Source organism: Cheilinus undulatus, linkage group 19, assembly GCF_018320785.1.
Source record: "Cheilinus undulatus linkage group 19, ASM1832078v1, whole genome shotgun sequence".
Taxonomy (NCBI): domain Eukaryota; kingdom Metazoa; phylum Chordata; class Actinopteri; order Labriformes; family Labridae; genus Cheilinus; species Cheilinus undulatus.
In genome coordinates this window covers 32,491,331-32,508,471 of record NC_054883.1, presented here as the reverse complement: position 1 = coordinate 32,508,471, position 17,141 = coordinate 32,491,331, and the positions used below count along the sequence as shown (strand labels likewise).

Genomic DNA, 17,141 nt, shown 5'->3' with positions numbered 1-17,141 from the left:
CAAATTTTTGCTTTTGAACAGTCAGTACTGGATGTAATTGGCATGGCAGGGCAACAGGATGAAACAAAGGAAGCTTTCTTTGTCATGATAGTGGCGTGTGAAACAGACAGACAGTAATGTGTATGTGTGAAAGAGGTGTTAAAAATATGTGTCCTTTGAATTTGAAAAGAAAGAGAACATCCAGTTTTTCACAGCCAGGGCAGCAGGAGGTAAAAATTCAACATTTACTAAAGCAGTGAAAGCCCCACATGAGGAGGGCTGAGCTAAATCTGCCGCTCTGTGAGGAGATTTAAAAACTCTCAGGAAGCGATTTGAACCACTTCAGCTCTCTGAAGCATATCTTCCCACTCATCCCGCAATTTCATGGAAAATCACCTCCAATAAAACCGAAAATAACTGATTTCTAAAGGCAGAGGATGATTGAAGTTACTTACTATGATGGGTACACTCTAATTAATGTTTAAATGAAAACACCACAACAGCATCAGTAGTTATTGTAATATTCTAGCTGCTGCTGCTGTTTGAGTTTTTTGATTCAAAAGAGACTCAGACATGATTTATTGTTGGGCTTTTATACCTTTACAGCAGATAGGATGCTGTTTCTTTCTTGATAAATGTGATATTTTTATGTCTGCAGATAAAGTATAAAGAAGCTGGAAAGAAAGAAGCAAACAGCTGCTTGTACTCTCTTCTTCCTGAAACTCTGGAGACTCAACACGCTAGAGAGGCTGGAGAGCTGCTCAGTGAGGTACCAAGCACTTCTATCTTCTCTCTTTGTTTTTCTTCATTTTAAACAGACAGTAATGTTAATTAGACTGTGCTAGTGATTATTTATGTTTGTTATTTTCAGATTAAGTACAAAGAAAGTGGGAAAAAGGAGATGTCCAGCTCCCTTTACTCCACGATGCCGGGCACGTCAGAAACCAGCTTTGCCAGAGAGATGAGTGATATGCTCAGTGAGGTAACAGCATTTGAATGTCATGTCAGTCATTTTACTACTAATATCTGACAGAGTCCCCCATATCAGTGTCTGAGTTTCCCTTTCCTGACATACATAGGACAAAATTGAACTTTCATCACTTTAATATGAGATAAAGCTATGACTGATTATTCATAAAAATAATGCTATAAATAGATTTAGCAGATATCTAATCTTGCAAAGCTGATGGATTGGCTAGACTCCATATCTGCCATCAGGCAAATCCATCTTGCAAAGCTCTTGTCTGCTATGGTTTTGGCAAACCAGACGCTGTTCAGACCAATCAGCGATAGGGCCGAATGATTTTGGAAAATAATCTAATTGCGATTTGTTTCCCCCCAATATTGCGATTGCGATGTAATACACGATTATTCCTTAATTTTCTTTTATTCCTAAACTAGGGCTGAACAATTCTTTAAAAATATTGCATTCTGATAATTTTGACTTGTATTGCCAACTGGATATGAAATGTTGCATCAAAGGGGTTTTGTCATTCTCATATTTAATATGAAAAAAAGTACAAATTTAAGAAGGTAGGATTTTTGTTGACTATTCTAAAAAAATGGCACTTGAATGATTGAATGATATGTTATGCATAACATCTCTGCTGCAAAAACAAGTGTGAAACAGGTATTTAACACAAATTTGAGGTAATAAAAAAAATTGCACGTTTTACGTTTTGAAAATTGCAGCAGGCCATATTCCAATTTAATCTAATTATCCATTGACTGCCCAGCCCTAATCAGCATCATTTGAGGAGAACGAGGCAGTAGCTACGGGCGGGGTTTAACTGTACTGTGAGCCAAGAGCAGCTCCCATGTTGCTCATGGTGAGTTTGGTGGAGTATAGCGGCAGTTTAAGAGAGCAAGAAACATCATTGAAAGCTTGAAAAGATGTTTCCGCCCTTCTGTAGCCCTGCTTCAGCATGGGTTTGCAGCGGTTGATTTGGTTGTGACATCGGCATGGCAGCAGTTTAAACAAAACTAGACCACAATTTTTTATTAGAACAAATGCAAAGAGCAACACTGTAAGCTCCTCTTGGCGGAGAAGACATTTTAGCTCTTCTCCCTACTGGCCACTGCGTTTAATCCACATCTTAATCCACAGTTCCTAAACTATGGTAGTGTTTATCAGTAGGTTGTTGTGACATCAGAAAGTTTGTCCAATCACCTCCCAAGAATTTTTAAATAAGTCCTGCACTTCACAAATGCCTTGACAGCAAGCCTACCCAGATAAATATGAAATCTATGAAATGAATATATTAAACAGTCTGTTTGGCGTGTCAGGTAACAGATATCCATATACCATATGCATCTTGAGATGTCCCATCTCTCAGTAGTCTAAGGAAAGACTCACATGAGGTATGTCTAAGCATGTTTGATGCCTGAAGTCAAGTTTATTTGACCAGAGTGGTTGATCTGTACTGGAGCTTAAATCAGGCTATAGATTCCTGTCCAAGCCTGTCCCATGAGTATGAATGTCACAATGACATCTGTGATAATATACGGTGAAGTCACATTAAAATGCATTTTAACTCTAAGAGCACACTAGGCATGGATCCGTGCTGCAGGCACACCCTTGGTAAATTGCAGTAGTAATAATACATAGCTCCTTATATGGACAGTAACATCTTCAGGCTTTACGTTTTTTTTTTTACAAAAAGTTTTTTTTCTTCTTTTTTTGTTATTGAGTCAAAATTATTATTAACTTATATCGCATCCTTTTTTTTGTAACTCTGAGGATGGCGTTGTCATATGTGACAAGATGAGACATGTTGTTCAAAGTTGAATAACTTTTGAACCGTAAATCATAGCCACTTAACTTTTTTTCTCTCTGAAAGATCTCCATTGTTCCGTTCTCATGACGCTCTTTACACCTCCTTAGCTCTGACAGAATGTTTTCTGGTGATTCTGGAACTTGGCTGACTTTCCCAGATCTTTAAAGATTAAATTCACACCAGTAACTCTGATGTCAGACGTCTTTTTATCCAATTATAACTCAGTTTCTATCGTAACTGCAGTTAGCCTGCCGCCATATTGTCTGTTGGTATCCCAAGATGCCAATGGCAAGCTGTTCTGTCGTCACGTCATGCTTTGCTGAACAATACAATTGCACAGACTTATAAACTGAAGAAGACAACCTGAATAACTCATAATAGAAAGAAATAGACTCAGAGAGGCTGTGTTGTATCCCTCAGAGTCACTGCACTCTAAAAAATGACCCAAATTCCCAAAAGCGCAAGGACATTTTTTGTTAAAATGTGAATACTTTGAAGACTTTTTGTCACAGAATGACTATTTTTATTTCTTTAGTCCCAAAGAGATAAGAGAACAAGTTTGGGCAAAAAACCCATAGTCATTAATGTTTGCACTGTTAAATACATAAAAATGGTTTTAATTTCTGATTAGTTTTTTTCTCTTGTCTTTATAGTCCCATAACTTTTTTAAAATTCCAGGGACATTACTGCAACACAAGTATTCTTAAAGCCCTGGTTGTCCTGAAAAAAAGATGTTTAGAGCTTGGCTGTGCCCAACAGGGTTGATGATCGACACAATTTTTAAGACAAAAAGTCCAGATGAGACACAATGGTTCAAAAATAGCTGACAGCTCTAAGGGTTGAATAAGAATATAGAAACTGTGGTTGAATACTTAACATGATCCTCATATCAGATCACATGGTCCATGAAAGAAGCTGTTCAGAGTCATTAAACCTTCAGGAGCGTCTGCAGAAAGCTGCGGTGCTTCCTGCTTGGTGTATTTGATGTTTTCTGTCATGAAGTGGTCGTTACAGGTGTGATTATCATTTAAAAGGATCAAAGAGGATTTCTGCTTGTGATTTGCATTTCTACCACAGTGCACTGAGTCATATCAGAATAATAAGGCTCATATCACCTGTTTATGTGTGAGAATACAGATGTGGAGATAGCATCCCTGTTAGATTTGATACAGTATATATGGGGATATTCAGTTTGATGGATGGAGAAGTAAAGATATAAGATTAGTACAAAGCTGCTTCAGCTGTCCTATTCAATGAAGGTAAATAGACAAAAAGTAATCTTTTAAAATTGTTTTTTTTTGTTTTACAGACAAAGTATAAACAGGACAGCCTAAAGAGCCTCTCACAGAGCGTCTACTCTCAGCTTCCAGAGACCACTGAGACTCAGTTTGCTAAAAATGTGTCTGAGCTGCAGAGCGAGGTGAGGACGTTCTGTGATGACTGCTGTGTGACAAACATGTCCTAACTTACAGGAGCTGCAGAAATAAACTTTAATATTAAGCTTTTGATTTAGTTTGAACTGAGTCTTTTCTCTGATCTGATCATAGATGAAGTACAAAAAGGGAAAGAAAGACGTGTCCAGCTCTCTATATTCCACTCTGCCGGAGACTCTGGAGACGCTGCACGCCAAAGAAGCTTCAGAGCTGCAAAGCGAGGTAAAGACAGCCCTACCTGCAGAGTATCACACAGCTACATGGACTTACAACCAAAGATTCGTTCCTCCATTTTTCAAAGATGAATAATGATCTGTTCTCCTGGTTTGTTCAGCTGAAGTACAAGGAGACTCTGAAGAAAGGTCGTTCCTCCATTTTGTTCCACCAGCTGCCCGAGACGATAGAGACGGCTCATGCTAGAGAAGTCTCCGAGCTCCTCAGTGAGGTAACAACAGAGCAAACAGACTCTACACTCACAACTGACATGGTTTATAAAGAAATCAACCCTTTCTATTTGTTTTTCCAGGTGAAGTATAAAGAGGACGGTAAGAAGGAGATGAACATCAACCTTTACTCTCTGATGCCTGAAACCATCGACACCCAGCACGCTAAAGAAGTCTCAAACCTGCAGAGTGAGGTACTCAAACATGTGATCTCTGACTTCTTTGTTTGGACCTCTATGGGTCTTTCTGTCCACCAGCTACCGAGGCATATGATGGATTATTTTTTTCTAAAAGTCTTGAGTGTGGCTGACAGAAGTTTTGATACTTGTGTACCTTTCTATGTCACTGTTCTTTAACAGAATATGTTCTCCTGTATTATTTTATCAAAAAGTAGAGAAGCTCTAAACATTTAAATCTGTTTCATTAGGCAGGTACTTGGGAGAGGAATCAATTCGTATTTAATTTAGATTAATTCAGCTGGATTCTGAGCCGTGACACTAAAGGTGCACAAAAGTATTAATAGCAGTGCAAGCAATCTTCTGCAGAATGACTAAAAAAAAACTACTTTCTAGACATTTTATAATCGGGTCTTCATTTCTAAATGTTAAATCTTCATTGAAATATTAAATTTAAATCTAAATGTTGAATCTAGATATAATGTTAAATCTAAACATAAATGTTAGTTGTAGTACATAGTGTGAAATGACATAGTTTGCCTATATTCCTAATATTTAGCTTTATAGATTGTGAGCATTTCTAATTGAGAAATCATTTTAAGTTTCAGGTATAATTCAAGGTTAAAAATTAACTTTTACAGTTGATATTTAGGTTTAGAAATAGCATTAAGGGTTTGACCCAACATTTAGATTTAAGATTTAGGTTAAGTGTAATTATTTTCATAGAGATATAACATTTTGGTTTAGATGTAACATTCAAATTTAGATGTAATATTTACTTTTCACATAATACATCTTGACTTAAAATTTAGTTTTAGATCTAAAATTTAGTTAAAGAGTAAACATTTAATTTCAGATTCAGTGTTTATAGATATAACATTCAGATTGAGATTTAACATTTACATTCCAGATTTAAAATTAAGATTTGAAATGTTAGTTTGGATTTAAAATTTGGGTTAAGAGTCAGTCTTTAGGTTTAGATTTGACATTTTGGTTTAGATTAAACATTCAGAATAAGATTTAACATTTAGGTGGAAATTCAACATTTGGATTTGGATGTAGTCTTTTGTTTTAGATATAATATTCAAATTTAGGCTTCAGATTTTTAAGTTAGATTTTAAATTAATTTTTAATTTTAAATCTAGGTGAAAAGCTAACGTTTTGGTTTAGATTAAACATTTAGATTAAGGTGCAATATTTACATTTAGATATATGTAGATAAAGATTCAACATTTAACTTCGATTTAAAAGTCAATTCCTCATTTAATATTTAGGTTTTGATTCACCGTTAGGAATAAATTCAACATTTAGGTTAATTTATTTTTAACACTGAATTAGATTAAACTTTGAGGTTTGGAGTTCACATTAACATTTGGATTTACCTTTTTGATTTTCATAGAACACTGAGATTTAGATAAAACATTTTGTTTTAAATAAAACATTTAAATTTGGTTTAACATTTTGCTTAAGGTGTAACAGGGTTTAGATTTAACATTTTGATTTAACATTTTGAGTTAGATTTCACAGGGATTCAGATGAACCTTTTGGTTGGGAGTAAACATTAACATTTTAGTTTCCATTCATGTTTAGATTTAGATATAACATTTAGGTTTAAAGTTATAATTTAGATTTAGATACTTAATTTGGGTTAATATTTAACATTTAGAAACCAATATAACATCAAGGTTTTTACATATTTTTATTTAGATTCAACATTAAGATTTTGATTTCACATTTTAATTAAAGTTTCAGTTTAGGTTTAGATGTTACACACTGCCTAAATTACACATTTCCAGTGATTTATAGGCAGAACCAGGCTGTGGCTTACAGTGATTTGCAGTAAATCTTTCCTTAAAAACCTCAAATCTTTGCAGTTGTTTCTTGAACTGTAAATCCATGTCATCTGCTGTCAGTGTTCCCTGAGTGCAAACTGGCAAATCAGTTGAAATTGTCTAAATGGGGTGTGATCAAATTCTATCGTCCTGTCTGAACTACTGGAGTTTGTGTCAAAGTGTGAAGGAGCTTAAGTGGGATGAGATTCATTCAGTCGTCCCACCCTGGTGACCAAATAAGACAGCTACTTGTCTAATTAGCTTATCTAAACTCAACAGACTGTATTCTCTCTCAGTCCTGTATCAAATAAACACATGATCTGATTTTCCTTTCCTGTTTCCTGTAGGTGAAGTATAAAGAAGGTCTGAAGCAGAAAACCCATAACAGTTTGTACCATCAGCTCCCAGAGACCACAGAGACTCAGCTGGCCAAACAGCTGTCAGAGCTGCAGAGCGAGGTATTTCAAATTTGATTAATGATTTAGATTGAGGGCAATCAGACAAACGATGAGGGAAGAATCAGTCAGACAGAAAGAGTTATTTATGGAGAGATAAGCAATTATATTTCTAAATCCTGCTGTGTTTACACCGTGCTTGGAGTACAGTGGTTAGGTAAAGAACAAGGAGCTTTTTTATTGTCTTTTTACATTGAGATTGAGACTGATAAACTGTAAAATACAGAATAAAAGTCACATGAACTCAGGCTGTAATAATATCTGAGAGTCACCAGAGGTTTTAAATTGTCTTTTTATTTTGATCTACAGAGCAAGTACAAGGAGGCTAGTAAGAAAGAGGTGAATAAATGTCTGTACTCCCTGATGCCTCACACCATGGAGACTCAGCACGCTAAAGAAGCTGCAGAGCTGCTCAGTGAGGTAAACACGCTGTTTTTTATTAAATCATCTGTTCATAATGTGAACATGCTGTAAATATGCATCACGATGACTCCAGTTTGTAGCCACTTTTTGACCATTTTCTTTTCATCTCAGTGAAAAAATCCAGACCTCCCTCGTCTGTTCTTCACTTGTTTTTCGATTCTGTTTATTTTAGATCAAATACAAAGAAGGTGGGAAAAAGGATATGGCAAACTCTCTTTACTCCACCCTCTCTGACACGTCAGAAACCAGCTTCGCCAGAGAGATGACCGACATGTTGAGCGAGGTAAAAACATGCACAGCCAAATACTGACACATATCTACATATGTCTTCTTTTGTCTGAGTCTTGTCTATGGAAATCCTCAAGGAATTAGGGCTGAACGATTTGCAAAAAATCTAATTGTGATTTTTTTCTCCCAATATTGCGATTGCAATTTAAAATGTGATTCTTATTAGGTTCCTCAACTTCTGCATTTTCAACAAATTCAAGCAATAAATAATTCAATATCGTAACCTAAAATAATTCAGGAACAGTAATCGTACATTTAACCATTTTATTGCAAAATGAATATACAATTCAACTTGTCAGAGACGGCTCTGCTCCAAAGATGCTACCTGGGTTGATCAAGCAGCTGCTTTGACTTTCCAGGGAGTGCATGGCGAGGAACCCCCATATGAATAGATACATAAATTACAATGTGCATTGGAAACAAAGAAACTATTTAAGAAGCAATTAATCCATAGTAGCATGAACCTGAATATGAGGGTGCAACAAGCTTTAGGCTATAAAGGAGGCGGCTGGGGTGGAGGAGGTGAAGCTGGCTATAAATTGACTGCAGCTGGGGGTATGAACTAATGGCAAGCTTATCAATATTAGACAGAAAGAGCTATTTCTGCTAATATTGCAAATTTGATACCCATTGTTTTATTGAAAGGGATTATCATTTTTATGTCACTAATTTTAACTAAAACAAAAACATGAAAAGGAGGATTCTTGTCGACCTTTTAAAAAAATTGCACTTAAATTATTTCATAATGTGAATAAAATCTCTGCTGCTGGAAAAAAAAATGAATGTATTAAACTGCTATTTGGACAAATTTCAAGTTAAAGTAATGTTGCATCTTCTGTGATTTGTAAATTGCAGCGGGCCATATTGGGATTAAACCTAATTTGTGATTAATTTTCCAGCCCTAGAAGGAATACCTTCAAAATTTTAGACATGTCCACCTGAATATATCAACAAACTGACCAGGATTTGTTGCTGTGATTTCACCCCCAACATTGGCCATAACTTCAGAATTTTTAACTCGGAGTGGCCCATTTTAAAAGGATAAAAACTGTTTTAGAATTGGGAATTTTCACTTATATGTTTGAAAATTAGTTAAGGATTTAAAATATCTTGATGCAAACACTTTACATGTCTTTTTCATTTAGATTTTTTTCAACAATGCAGGGAACAGAAATCATTTCTAAACTAATCTGGGGGAACATCAATAGTTTATGAGCCTCAAACATCTTAAAATGAAATTATATAAACTCCAACATGAAGGAGGGGACTGAATGTGCTGTGAGCAAAGCCTCCTTAAAATAACCGGAGCACAGAGAGCGCTGCAGTAAGAATGCTCTTTGATTAGTTATAAATAATCACTACCACTTTATGTAATGCTCTCTGATGTTTTATACCTCAGACGCTCATCAGAGGACGCATTAGCATCAGAAACAGGATCAAAAGGATATTAGAGTCACTGCATCAAAGCACCGGCGTGAACAATATCTGATCTGGGGCCAGAGAAATATGGGCTAGCAGATTTTTAGCTGATATTCTGGAAGGCACAAGGAAAATCATCTTTTTTGGCTTCTCATGGCATCCACAAATAGCTGCTGAATTTTTAATCCAGTTTGACGTTGTAGAATCCTCAACCCTGCCAGGAGCTTTAAGAAAATAAAGTTTTTATCATTTTATATGTATATCCGCCTCATTCTGTGGTTTTGATCTTTTGCAGAACAAGTACAAGGAGGACGGGAAGAGAAGCCTCTCTCAGAGCTTCTACTCTCAGCTGCCGGAAACATCCGAGACTCAGTTTGCTAAAAGTGTCTCTGAGCTGCAGAGCGAGGTGAGAAGGAGAAAGTAGACACGATCTATAACTACCTAATGCTGCTACAGCACGTTTCTACTAAAAAGCATTAAGTTTGAGTCCTGTTTAACTAGAAAGCAGAATAAACATGCTTGATGATGTCCAAATGACCTGAGGTTTTTAATAAAGGATTTCTGAAGCCAAGTATTTGTATGATGATATCCTATCTGGAAAGATATGGGTTAGATTCACTGAAAGAAAAAAACAATACACATTTCTATAATGCACCTGTAAAAGGCCTGGAAAGTTCAAACAGAGCTTTACCTATAGAAGAAAAACAATGTTTGACTTTTCGCCCTATCAGGAGGTACAGATCAGTGTGGTTGTTCTCCATTGGTGTCTCCATCAACTCCTTAATGATAAATTATGACCCAGATTTAAAATTTATCAACCATTCATACTTATTTACTGAAAAAAACCACTGGTTAGACCTTAGATGAAAAAACACATGATTTCAAAAGATAAAATGGACAGGCATGTTTTAAAAGCACAACATGGGGTGCAGACGGCCTAGCTGTAATGCCTGCCCAGAGTACGCTGTCGGTCCAGCTCTTGGCTCCTTTCCAGCATGTCATCCTCCACTCTCTCCTCCCTCTTTCTGACTCAACTGTTCTTCTCTGGACTAAGGCATAAAAATACCTCCAATGAATTAAAAAAATAAAAAAGCACATCATTACAGAAGCCCGAGATGACATGCATGCATGCATTTTATTTTACTTCAGCATATACATGTTGGTTCTTTTCTAGAGACTTCTACAAATTCATACAGTGAAAACCAGCTCTGTTGTCAGTCTAATAAGTAAGTCAAGCTCTAAGAAAAAAGTTATGAAATTTACTCATTATTACGGCAAAATGGAGTACAGTTAAAAAAAAAAAAAATGTCTGCTTAGGGATTCTGTGCATTGTAGATTTTTGTCTTCATTTTAGTTTTTCATAGCATACATTCAGGACCCACTTTTGAGTCCTGACCAACAAGCAGAGAACAACTGCTCTGGTGGGATGTACAGTATATGCTTTCAGCTGTGGTCCTTACGGCCAAGTGGAAAATTCCTGCCTGTATGTCCCAGTCGCAGGACTGGCATGCAGACTGGCAGCTACCGTTTGAGCACTATGAGGAGCTGCAGCACCCAACATTTTATTTTCCATCTCTTCAAAATTTCCACCACCTGGCAACCCACCGAGACAGTAGTTGAAACTGTATGTTTTTGTTATGTTGGACTCTTAAACAGCAGTTTCTTATGTTGCAGCCTGGTGCTAGAGTCAAACAAATAATTTTTTTTCTCTTTAATCTACTCTGAGTATCCCATCATGACAAAGGGGAAATAAAATGTTTACACTTTTGCAAACTTATGAAAACAAACCCTGAAATATCACGTTGATGTAAGTATTCAGACACTTTGCAACAAAACTGTAAATTTAGCTCAGGTTTTTCCACTTTTCTGATCTTTGTTGAGATGTTCCTACATCTTGATTGAAGTCCACCTGTGCTTAATTAAACTGATTGGACCTGATCTGGAAAGGCACACTCCTCTATATAGAAGGCCTCTTAGCTGACAATGATATCAGAGCAAAAACCAAACCATGAGGTCAAAGGAACTGCAGAGCTGCAGAGCTCAGAGACAGGATTGTTGACAGTTACAGATCTAGGGAAGGATACAAGAACATTTCTGCTGCTATGAAGGTTCCTAAGAGTACAGTGGCCTCCAGAATTCCCACATTGAAGAAGTTTGGACCAACCGGGACTCTTTAAGAGCTGGTCTGACCAAACTGAGCAATTAGAGATTGGTCTTTGTAGGGGAGGAGATCAAGAACCTGATGGTCACTCTGACTGAGCTCCTGAGTTCCTGTGTGGAGAAGGGACAAAGTTCCAGAAGGACAACCATCACTGCAGCCCTCCACTGATCTGGGCTTTGTGGTGGAGTGGCTAGACAGAAGCCTCTCTTTTTTTGTCAGTGCAAAACACATGAAAGTTTGCAAAATAAGTACATGAAGGACTCATAGACTGTGAGGAACAAGATTCTTTGGTCTGATGAAACCAAGACTGAACTGTTTGGCCTCATTTCTAAACGTAATGTCTGGAGGAAATCAGGCACCACTCATCACCTGCCCAATACCGTCCAAACAGTGAAGCTCGATGGTGGCAGCATCATGCTATGGGGGTGTTTTTTCAGCAGCAGGGAATGGGAGAGTATTGAGGGAAAGCTGAACAGAGCAAAGTACTCAGATATCCTCAATGAAAACCTGTTCCACAGCACTCAGAACTTAAGATTGGGCTGAAGGTTCACCTTCCAACCTGATAATAACCCTGAGACCACAGCCAAGACAACACAGGAGTGGATCAAGGCCAACTGTGAAAATATTTCAGGATTAGCTTTTTAAATAAATGTTGTATTAGATTCAAGTTAATCTATCCTGAATCAGTCATATCCATAAACACTTCTACGCAGATGACGCCTGACTCTTTATTTTATAGATTCAAGGAGGTTTTATGATTGGTCTTCAACATGTGGGACATAAGAATATTAAAATTAGGTACTCAGGTCCCTGTGGAGACTAAAAAAAATCAAAAATCTAATCAAATTAAATTCAAATAAATACAACTTTAGAATTTTATGTAGGGAATGTAAACTAAACAAGCACTCTATGATATGAACTAAATACTCACTAAACTCTGGTTCTTGGATGCTGGACCAGGTCCCAAAAATGGATCACAAAGCTTTCTTATGGATCTCTGATGTGTGCCAGGAAATGACATATGCCAAAAAGTGTATAATGTATGGAAGCCCTACATGGACATACAACACATCTGTACATTTTTCAGGCTTCCTGTGATAATGGGTTAATATCAGTGTTTTTGTTAAGATTTTAACTCATCTAACTCCTTTTCACCACATAAAAAAGCTGGTTCTCCCAAGTTAACAGCAATGACCAACGTTCTATGCTGTCTTGTGAAAATGCTGTAAAATAATATGTATGCAAGCATGTCCTACTCTAATAATGTGCTTTAAACATGTTTGATTATGACGTTTTCCATGTTTCAATATGTTTTGGTTCAATTGTGGCTTCAAAGTACAGTTTTTTTTTCCCTGTCAAATATATTTGAGTGGGGGTCTGCATGGCAGCGCAGTGGTTTATGCCATGCCTCACAGCAAGAAGGTTCCTGGTTCACTTCCCGGTCAGGGCCTTTCTGTGCAAGCATGGGCTCTCTCCAGGTACTCCGGCTTCCACTACCAAATTAGGTTAATTAGGTTAATTGATCACTCTAAATTTGCCGTAGGTGTTTGTCTTTGTATGTCAGCCCTGAAATTGGCTTGTGATCAGTCCAGGGCGCCTCTTGCCCAATGACAGTTGGGAAAGGCTTCAGCCCCACGCAACCCTCAATGGGATAAGCAGTTTAGAAAATGGATAGATGGACATTTGAGTCACTGGACAGTTTTTTCAAGTTGGGTTGCAATTTCTCCGAAGAAGGTGGTGGTGGATCCTGATGCCCGAGCAACTTAGAACCACTAAACCAAACCATTGCTTTGTTTGTGCTTTAGTGAGTTGAGAGAATTGTGCAGAGTTACAATATGCACGAGCAATTTCAGCATCACTATGGAGAGTGTGCTTTGTTTTACCTTTTAAAGTGCTCTAAAGACATGTAGCCTTATGTTTAATTTAGTCCACCTTTCCATCATGGCAAATCATCTCTAGTTGTTTTATAGTGCTCATGACTTATTTATCTTTTTTTATTTTATCTTTTTTTTTAATTTTGGGATAAAAAATTAGTTTTTCCCATCATAGTGATTAATAAAGCCTTTTTCATGATGATATTCCAGCTATCCAGAAAACAAACAGTACTCTAGCTACTGTGACAGACCTGACCATGACATGCTAATGTCTAAAAGGAGGTTAAGACTGTTTCTGTGTTCGTTATTTGCTTTCATGACTCTGGAGACAAATAAATAAGGCATGATCACAGAAAAACAGAGTGAATCAAATGTAAAAGTTGAAGTGGAGCTGTCCGTCTTGATCTTATAGTAGTAATGGCAGTATTATAGCCCGCTTTACTGATCCCAATACTTCATATGAACAAAGCTGTATTAAAAAAAAGCAGTTTTAAGTATAATAATCATGTGTTTTTGTTTCAGATAAAGTACAAAGAAGGAGGTAAGAAAGGAGCATCGAGCTCTCTGTACTCAACTCTACCAGAGACTCTGGAAACACAACACGCTAAAGAGGCATCTCAGCTGCAGAGCAAGGTGTGTTTAGATATTTTACATATAGACGTCCCTTTTTGATTCATCCTGATGTCTGTGCTCATCTTCCTCGTGCTCTATTCTTTCATTAATACCCTTGGATTAAACTGGACCATGAATGTGAATATGCTGACATGTTTTCTTCATATCTGCTCCAGCTGAAGTACAAGCAGAGCTCAAAGGACTCCTCCAGTCTGTTCCACCTGATGCCTGAAACCATCGACACACAGTTCGCCAGAGAGCAGACAGAGATGCTCAGCGAGGTGAGACTGTCACAGACAGCTGTTACGTATCATTTTATGAGTTTATATTTAGAATTATGTCCTCATTAGTCTGGAATAAAAAGATATGAAGAGAGGAAGAGTCCATGTGGGAAACATTACATTTATAGTTTTGATTTCATCCGATTTGTGTCAGACTTTTGACTTAATTAAAATCCATCTATATAAACAATAAAAAATAAAAAATAAATAAAAAACACAGAAAAGCAACACAAAAAAGATTTGCAGTATATTTTAAATTTGATATTATTTTGTTGAAGAATAAAATTTTTCTGTTTTTTTAATGTGTTGAGATGCTTCAATGTCATTACAATTAAATGAAAATTCTGGAAAAAAAACTATTGTTCTGGTGCTGGATGACCAGTGAATATCATGCATCCCATGTACAGAAGTCAGATTGTGCAGTCTGGGTTGGACTCTGACCTGCCGCACTTTCATCCTGATTTCCTTCACTATGGATCGTTCTCTTCTCTCCTTAAAGCCCAAAATCATTCAATTGTACATCTTCAGATTTCTGAGACTTAAAGGTGATATTTGACTTTTGTACTAAAATTCTAATAGAATGTTTGACCTGAGATCCTAATCTTCTCCTGTAATAAACCTGATGAAGTTGACCTTATTTGGTTCTTTACATCAATAACATGTTTGATTTGCCAATGATGTTTACTGTAGTATTTTAAGGCCCGTGTGATTTCAGACTGAGCTGTTCAATGTTGGCTACAGCAGATTTGTTCTCAGTTTGTTTTTTTATTTGAAGGTGAAGTACAAAGAAGAGGGGAGGAAAGAGATGAGCGTTAACCTGTACGCTCTGGTCCCTGACCCCCTCGACACCCAGCATGCTAAAGAGCTCACGGACTTGCAGAGTGAGGTCAGTGGCAACTCAGTATGCAAATAATTCAAATAAGACTAGACCAGATCTCATGGGATTTAGACTTCTCAGTGAACACTGGAGAAAAGTCTGGTTTATTTCACTTAGAGCTAAGGGTCCAGAGTTGCAGACTCAACCTATCTCTCCCATTAATTGTATTTATGGGCCCGTTATGATTTAAACCCTACATTTTTCAGGAGTTGGTGGTTATATTAATGTTTTTAGCTAAGATTCAATTAATTAAATTACAGAAATCTGTTCAGATGAGATCTTAATGAGCAAAAAATACATGGAATGTGGCAAAAAATTTGTTTAAATAGTCAATAAAAAGGGCAAAAATGGGCTAAAAGAGACAATTAAAGGGCAAAAAAGAAGTAGAAAGGGGTGAAAAGTGGAAGTAATGGCAAAATTGGGGTGAGTTGGCAAAAAGAAAGGTCAAAAATGGCATAAATGGGACTAAAGTGGCAAAAAGAATTGGCGTAAGTGGGTAAAAAATTGCAAAAAAGTGACATCAGTAGGCAAACAATGGGCAGAATTATGCATAAAAATGGCAAAAAATGGGCATGGGTGGCAAGAAATAGATGAAAAGTGGCAAGAAAATGTGCAAAATAGGTAAAGTTGGTGAAAAGAATAGGCAAAAATGGGCAAAGAGAAGCAAAAAAGTGGCATCAGTGGACACAGTGGCAAAAACTGGTTAAAATAGTCAAAAATGACATTAACTGACTAAAAGAGGCAAAAAGGGCAACAAAAGAGGCAGAACGAGGTGAAAAGTAGAAATTATGGTAAATGAGGTAAGATTGCAAAAAGAAGTGGTAAAAATGGGCAAAAAGGCGAAGAACTATGAAAAAAGGGCAAAAAGTGATAAAAAAAAAAACTGCCAAAATGGGTGAAAAGCTGTTAAAAAGGGTTTAAGTGTCATTACTAGACAAAAATGGGAAGAAATATGCTTATATAGCAAAAATGGGCATAGGGACAAAAATAGTTAAAAAGTGACAAAAAAAAAAAAAAAAAACACAGCGAAATAAGGAAAGATGGCAAAAAGAAGAGGCAAAAAGGGGCAAAAAACTATCCAAAAATGGGCAAAAAGTGCAGAAATATACAAAAATTGACCAAAAGTGCCATCAATGGGAAATAAAGAGCTTAAATTTGCAAAAAGAAAGGGGTTTTAAAGCAGCACTGATGATGTAAAGGTCGTCTTTTCCTTGCCTGTGCGTAATTGTGGCCTGTTCCTTTCTCTTCAGTGTGCTGCTGAGCCTAACGGCAGTGCCACTTTTTGACAGGAAATAAAACGCTACACTTGGAGTGTAGTTTTTAATTGAGTTCCAAAAACCATGACCAGGGCTGTGTAGTGCATCTGTGGTCATAATTTGTGCAGTAGTTCTGCACAGAGGGAAGCTGCTCTGAAGATACTATAAGGAAAAAAGACAAAAATTCACAAATAGTTATTTTTGGACTCCCCTTGAGCCTTGAATTACTGCCACGTGCACAGACCAAGATGTTTATGCGTGAACCAAACAGACAATTTGTTTGTCAGTGGATGTTATAATGGTCCGGTAACCACTAAAACTATAAACTTTATTTGTCTGTTTAATCCTATATTGATTCCCTTCTTGCATTTCTTTTCTAACTTTCTACTTTGATTATTAATTAAAGGCAAACTTCACCAAAAGAAAGAAAAACAAAATACCTGTGGTGGATGTGGGGGTTTTTTTTGGACCCAGAAGGCAGACCAGACTTGACAAAGTTTTGAAAGGTTTATTGTACACAGATGAATATAGTGGGGGGGGGATGTCCAGGTGTCCAGGTAAGTGAGGGGCTCCGGTGAGAGAGAGTGCACTGGGTTTGGGCTGGTGTGAGGCAGGGAGTGAAGCACTGGAAAAAGGAGGACACGAAAAGGTTAGTCTCGAAAACACAGGTAAATACTCGAAAAATTACTCAGTATGCTCATGGAAACTCAGAGAGGAGCCGAATACCACAATACCATTTTCCACAGGATTCATGTTTTTCTTTCATTTAGTTTGATGTTTGACTCTGATCTGCAAAATACAATCTTAAAAAAAGTTATTTTTCTATCATCAAAATGATCTCAGAAACAAATTCCC

The 17,141-nt window shown here is 37.0% G+C and overlaps 1 protein-coding gene across 4 annotated transcripts in view; it reads left to right on the top strand.

The window, feature by feature from the left end:
• The window catches only part of LOC121527230 (nebulin-like), a 96,007-nt gene that overhangs the window by 26,164 nt on the left and 52,702 nt on the right, over positions 1-17,141 (top strand). For all 4 annotated transcript variants that reach the window (XR_005993384.1, XR_005993385.1, XM_041814085.1 and 1 more), the window contains exons 14-26: positions 638-748; positions 851-961; positions 4,066-4,176; positions 4,304-4,411; positions 4,524-4,634; positions 4,716-4,826; positions 6,988-7,098; positions 7,405-7,515; positions 7,691-7,801; positions 9,521-9,631; positions 13,783-13,893; positions 14,049-14,153; positions 14,929-15,039. Coding sequence is in view for 2 of the 4 variants with exons in the window: in XM_041814085.1 (XP_041670019.1) it covers positions 638-748; positions 851-961; positions 4,066-4,176; positions 4,304-4,411; positions 4,524-4,634; positions 4,716-4,826; positions 6,988-7,098; positions 7,405-7,515; positions 7,691-7,801; positions 9,521-9,631; positions 13,783-13,893; positions 14,049-14,153; positions 14,929-15,039 (1,434 nt within the window). In the remaining 2 variants the exon portion in view is untranslated. The remainder of the gene's footprint in view (positions 1-637; positions 749-850; positions 962-4,065; positions 4,177-4,303; positions 4,412-4,523; positions 4,635-4,715; positions 4,827-6,987; positions 7,099-7,404; positions 7,516-7,690; positions 7,802-9,520; positions 9,632-13,782; positions 13,894-14,048; positions 14,154-14,928; positions 15,040-17,141) is intronic.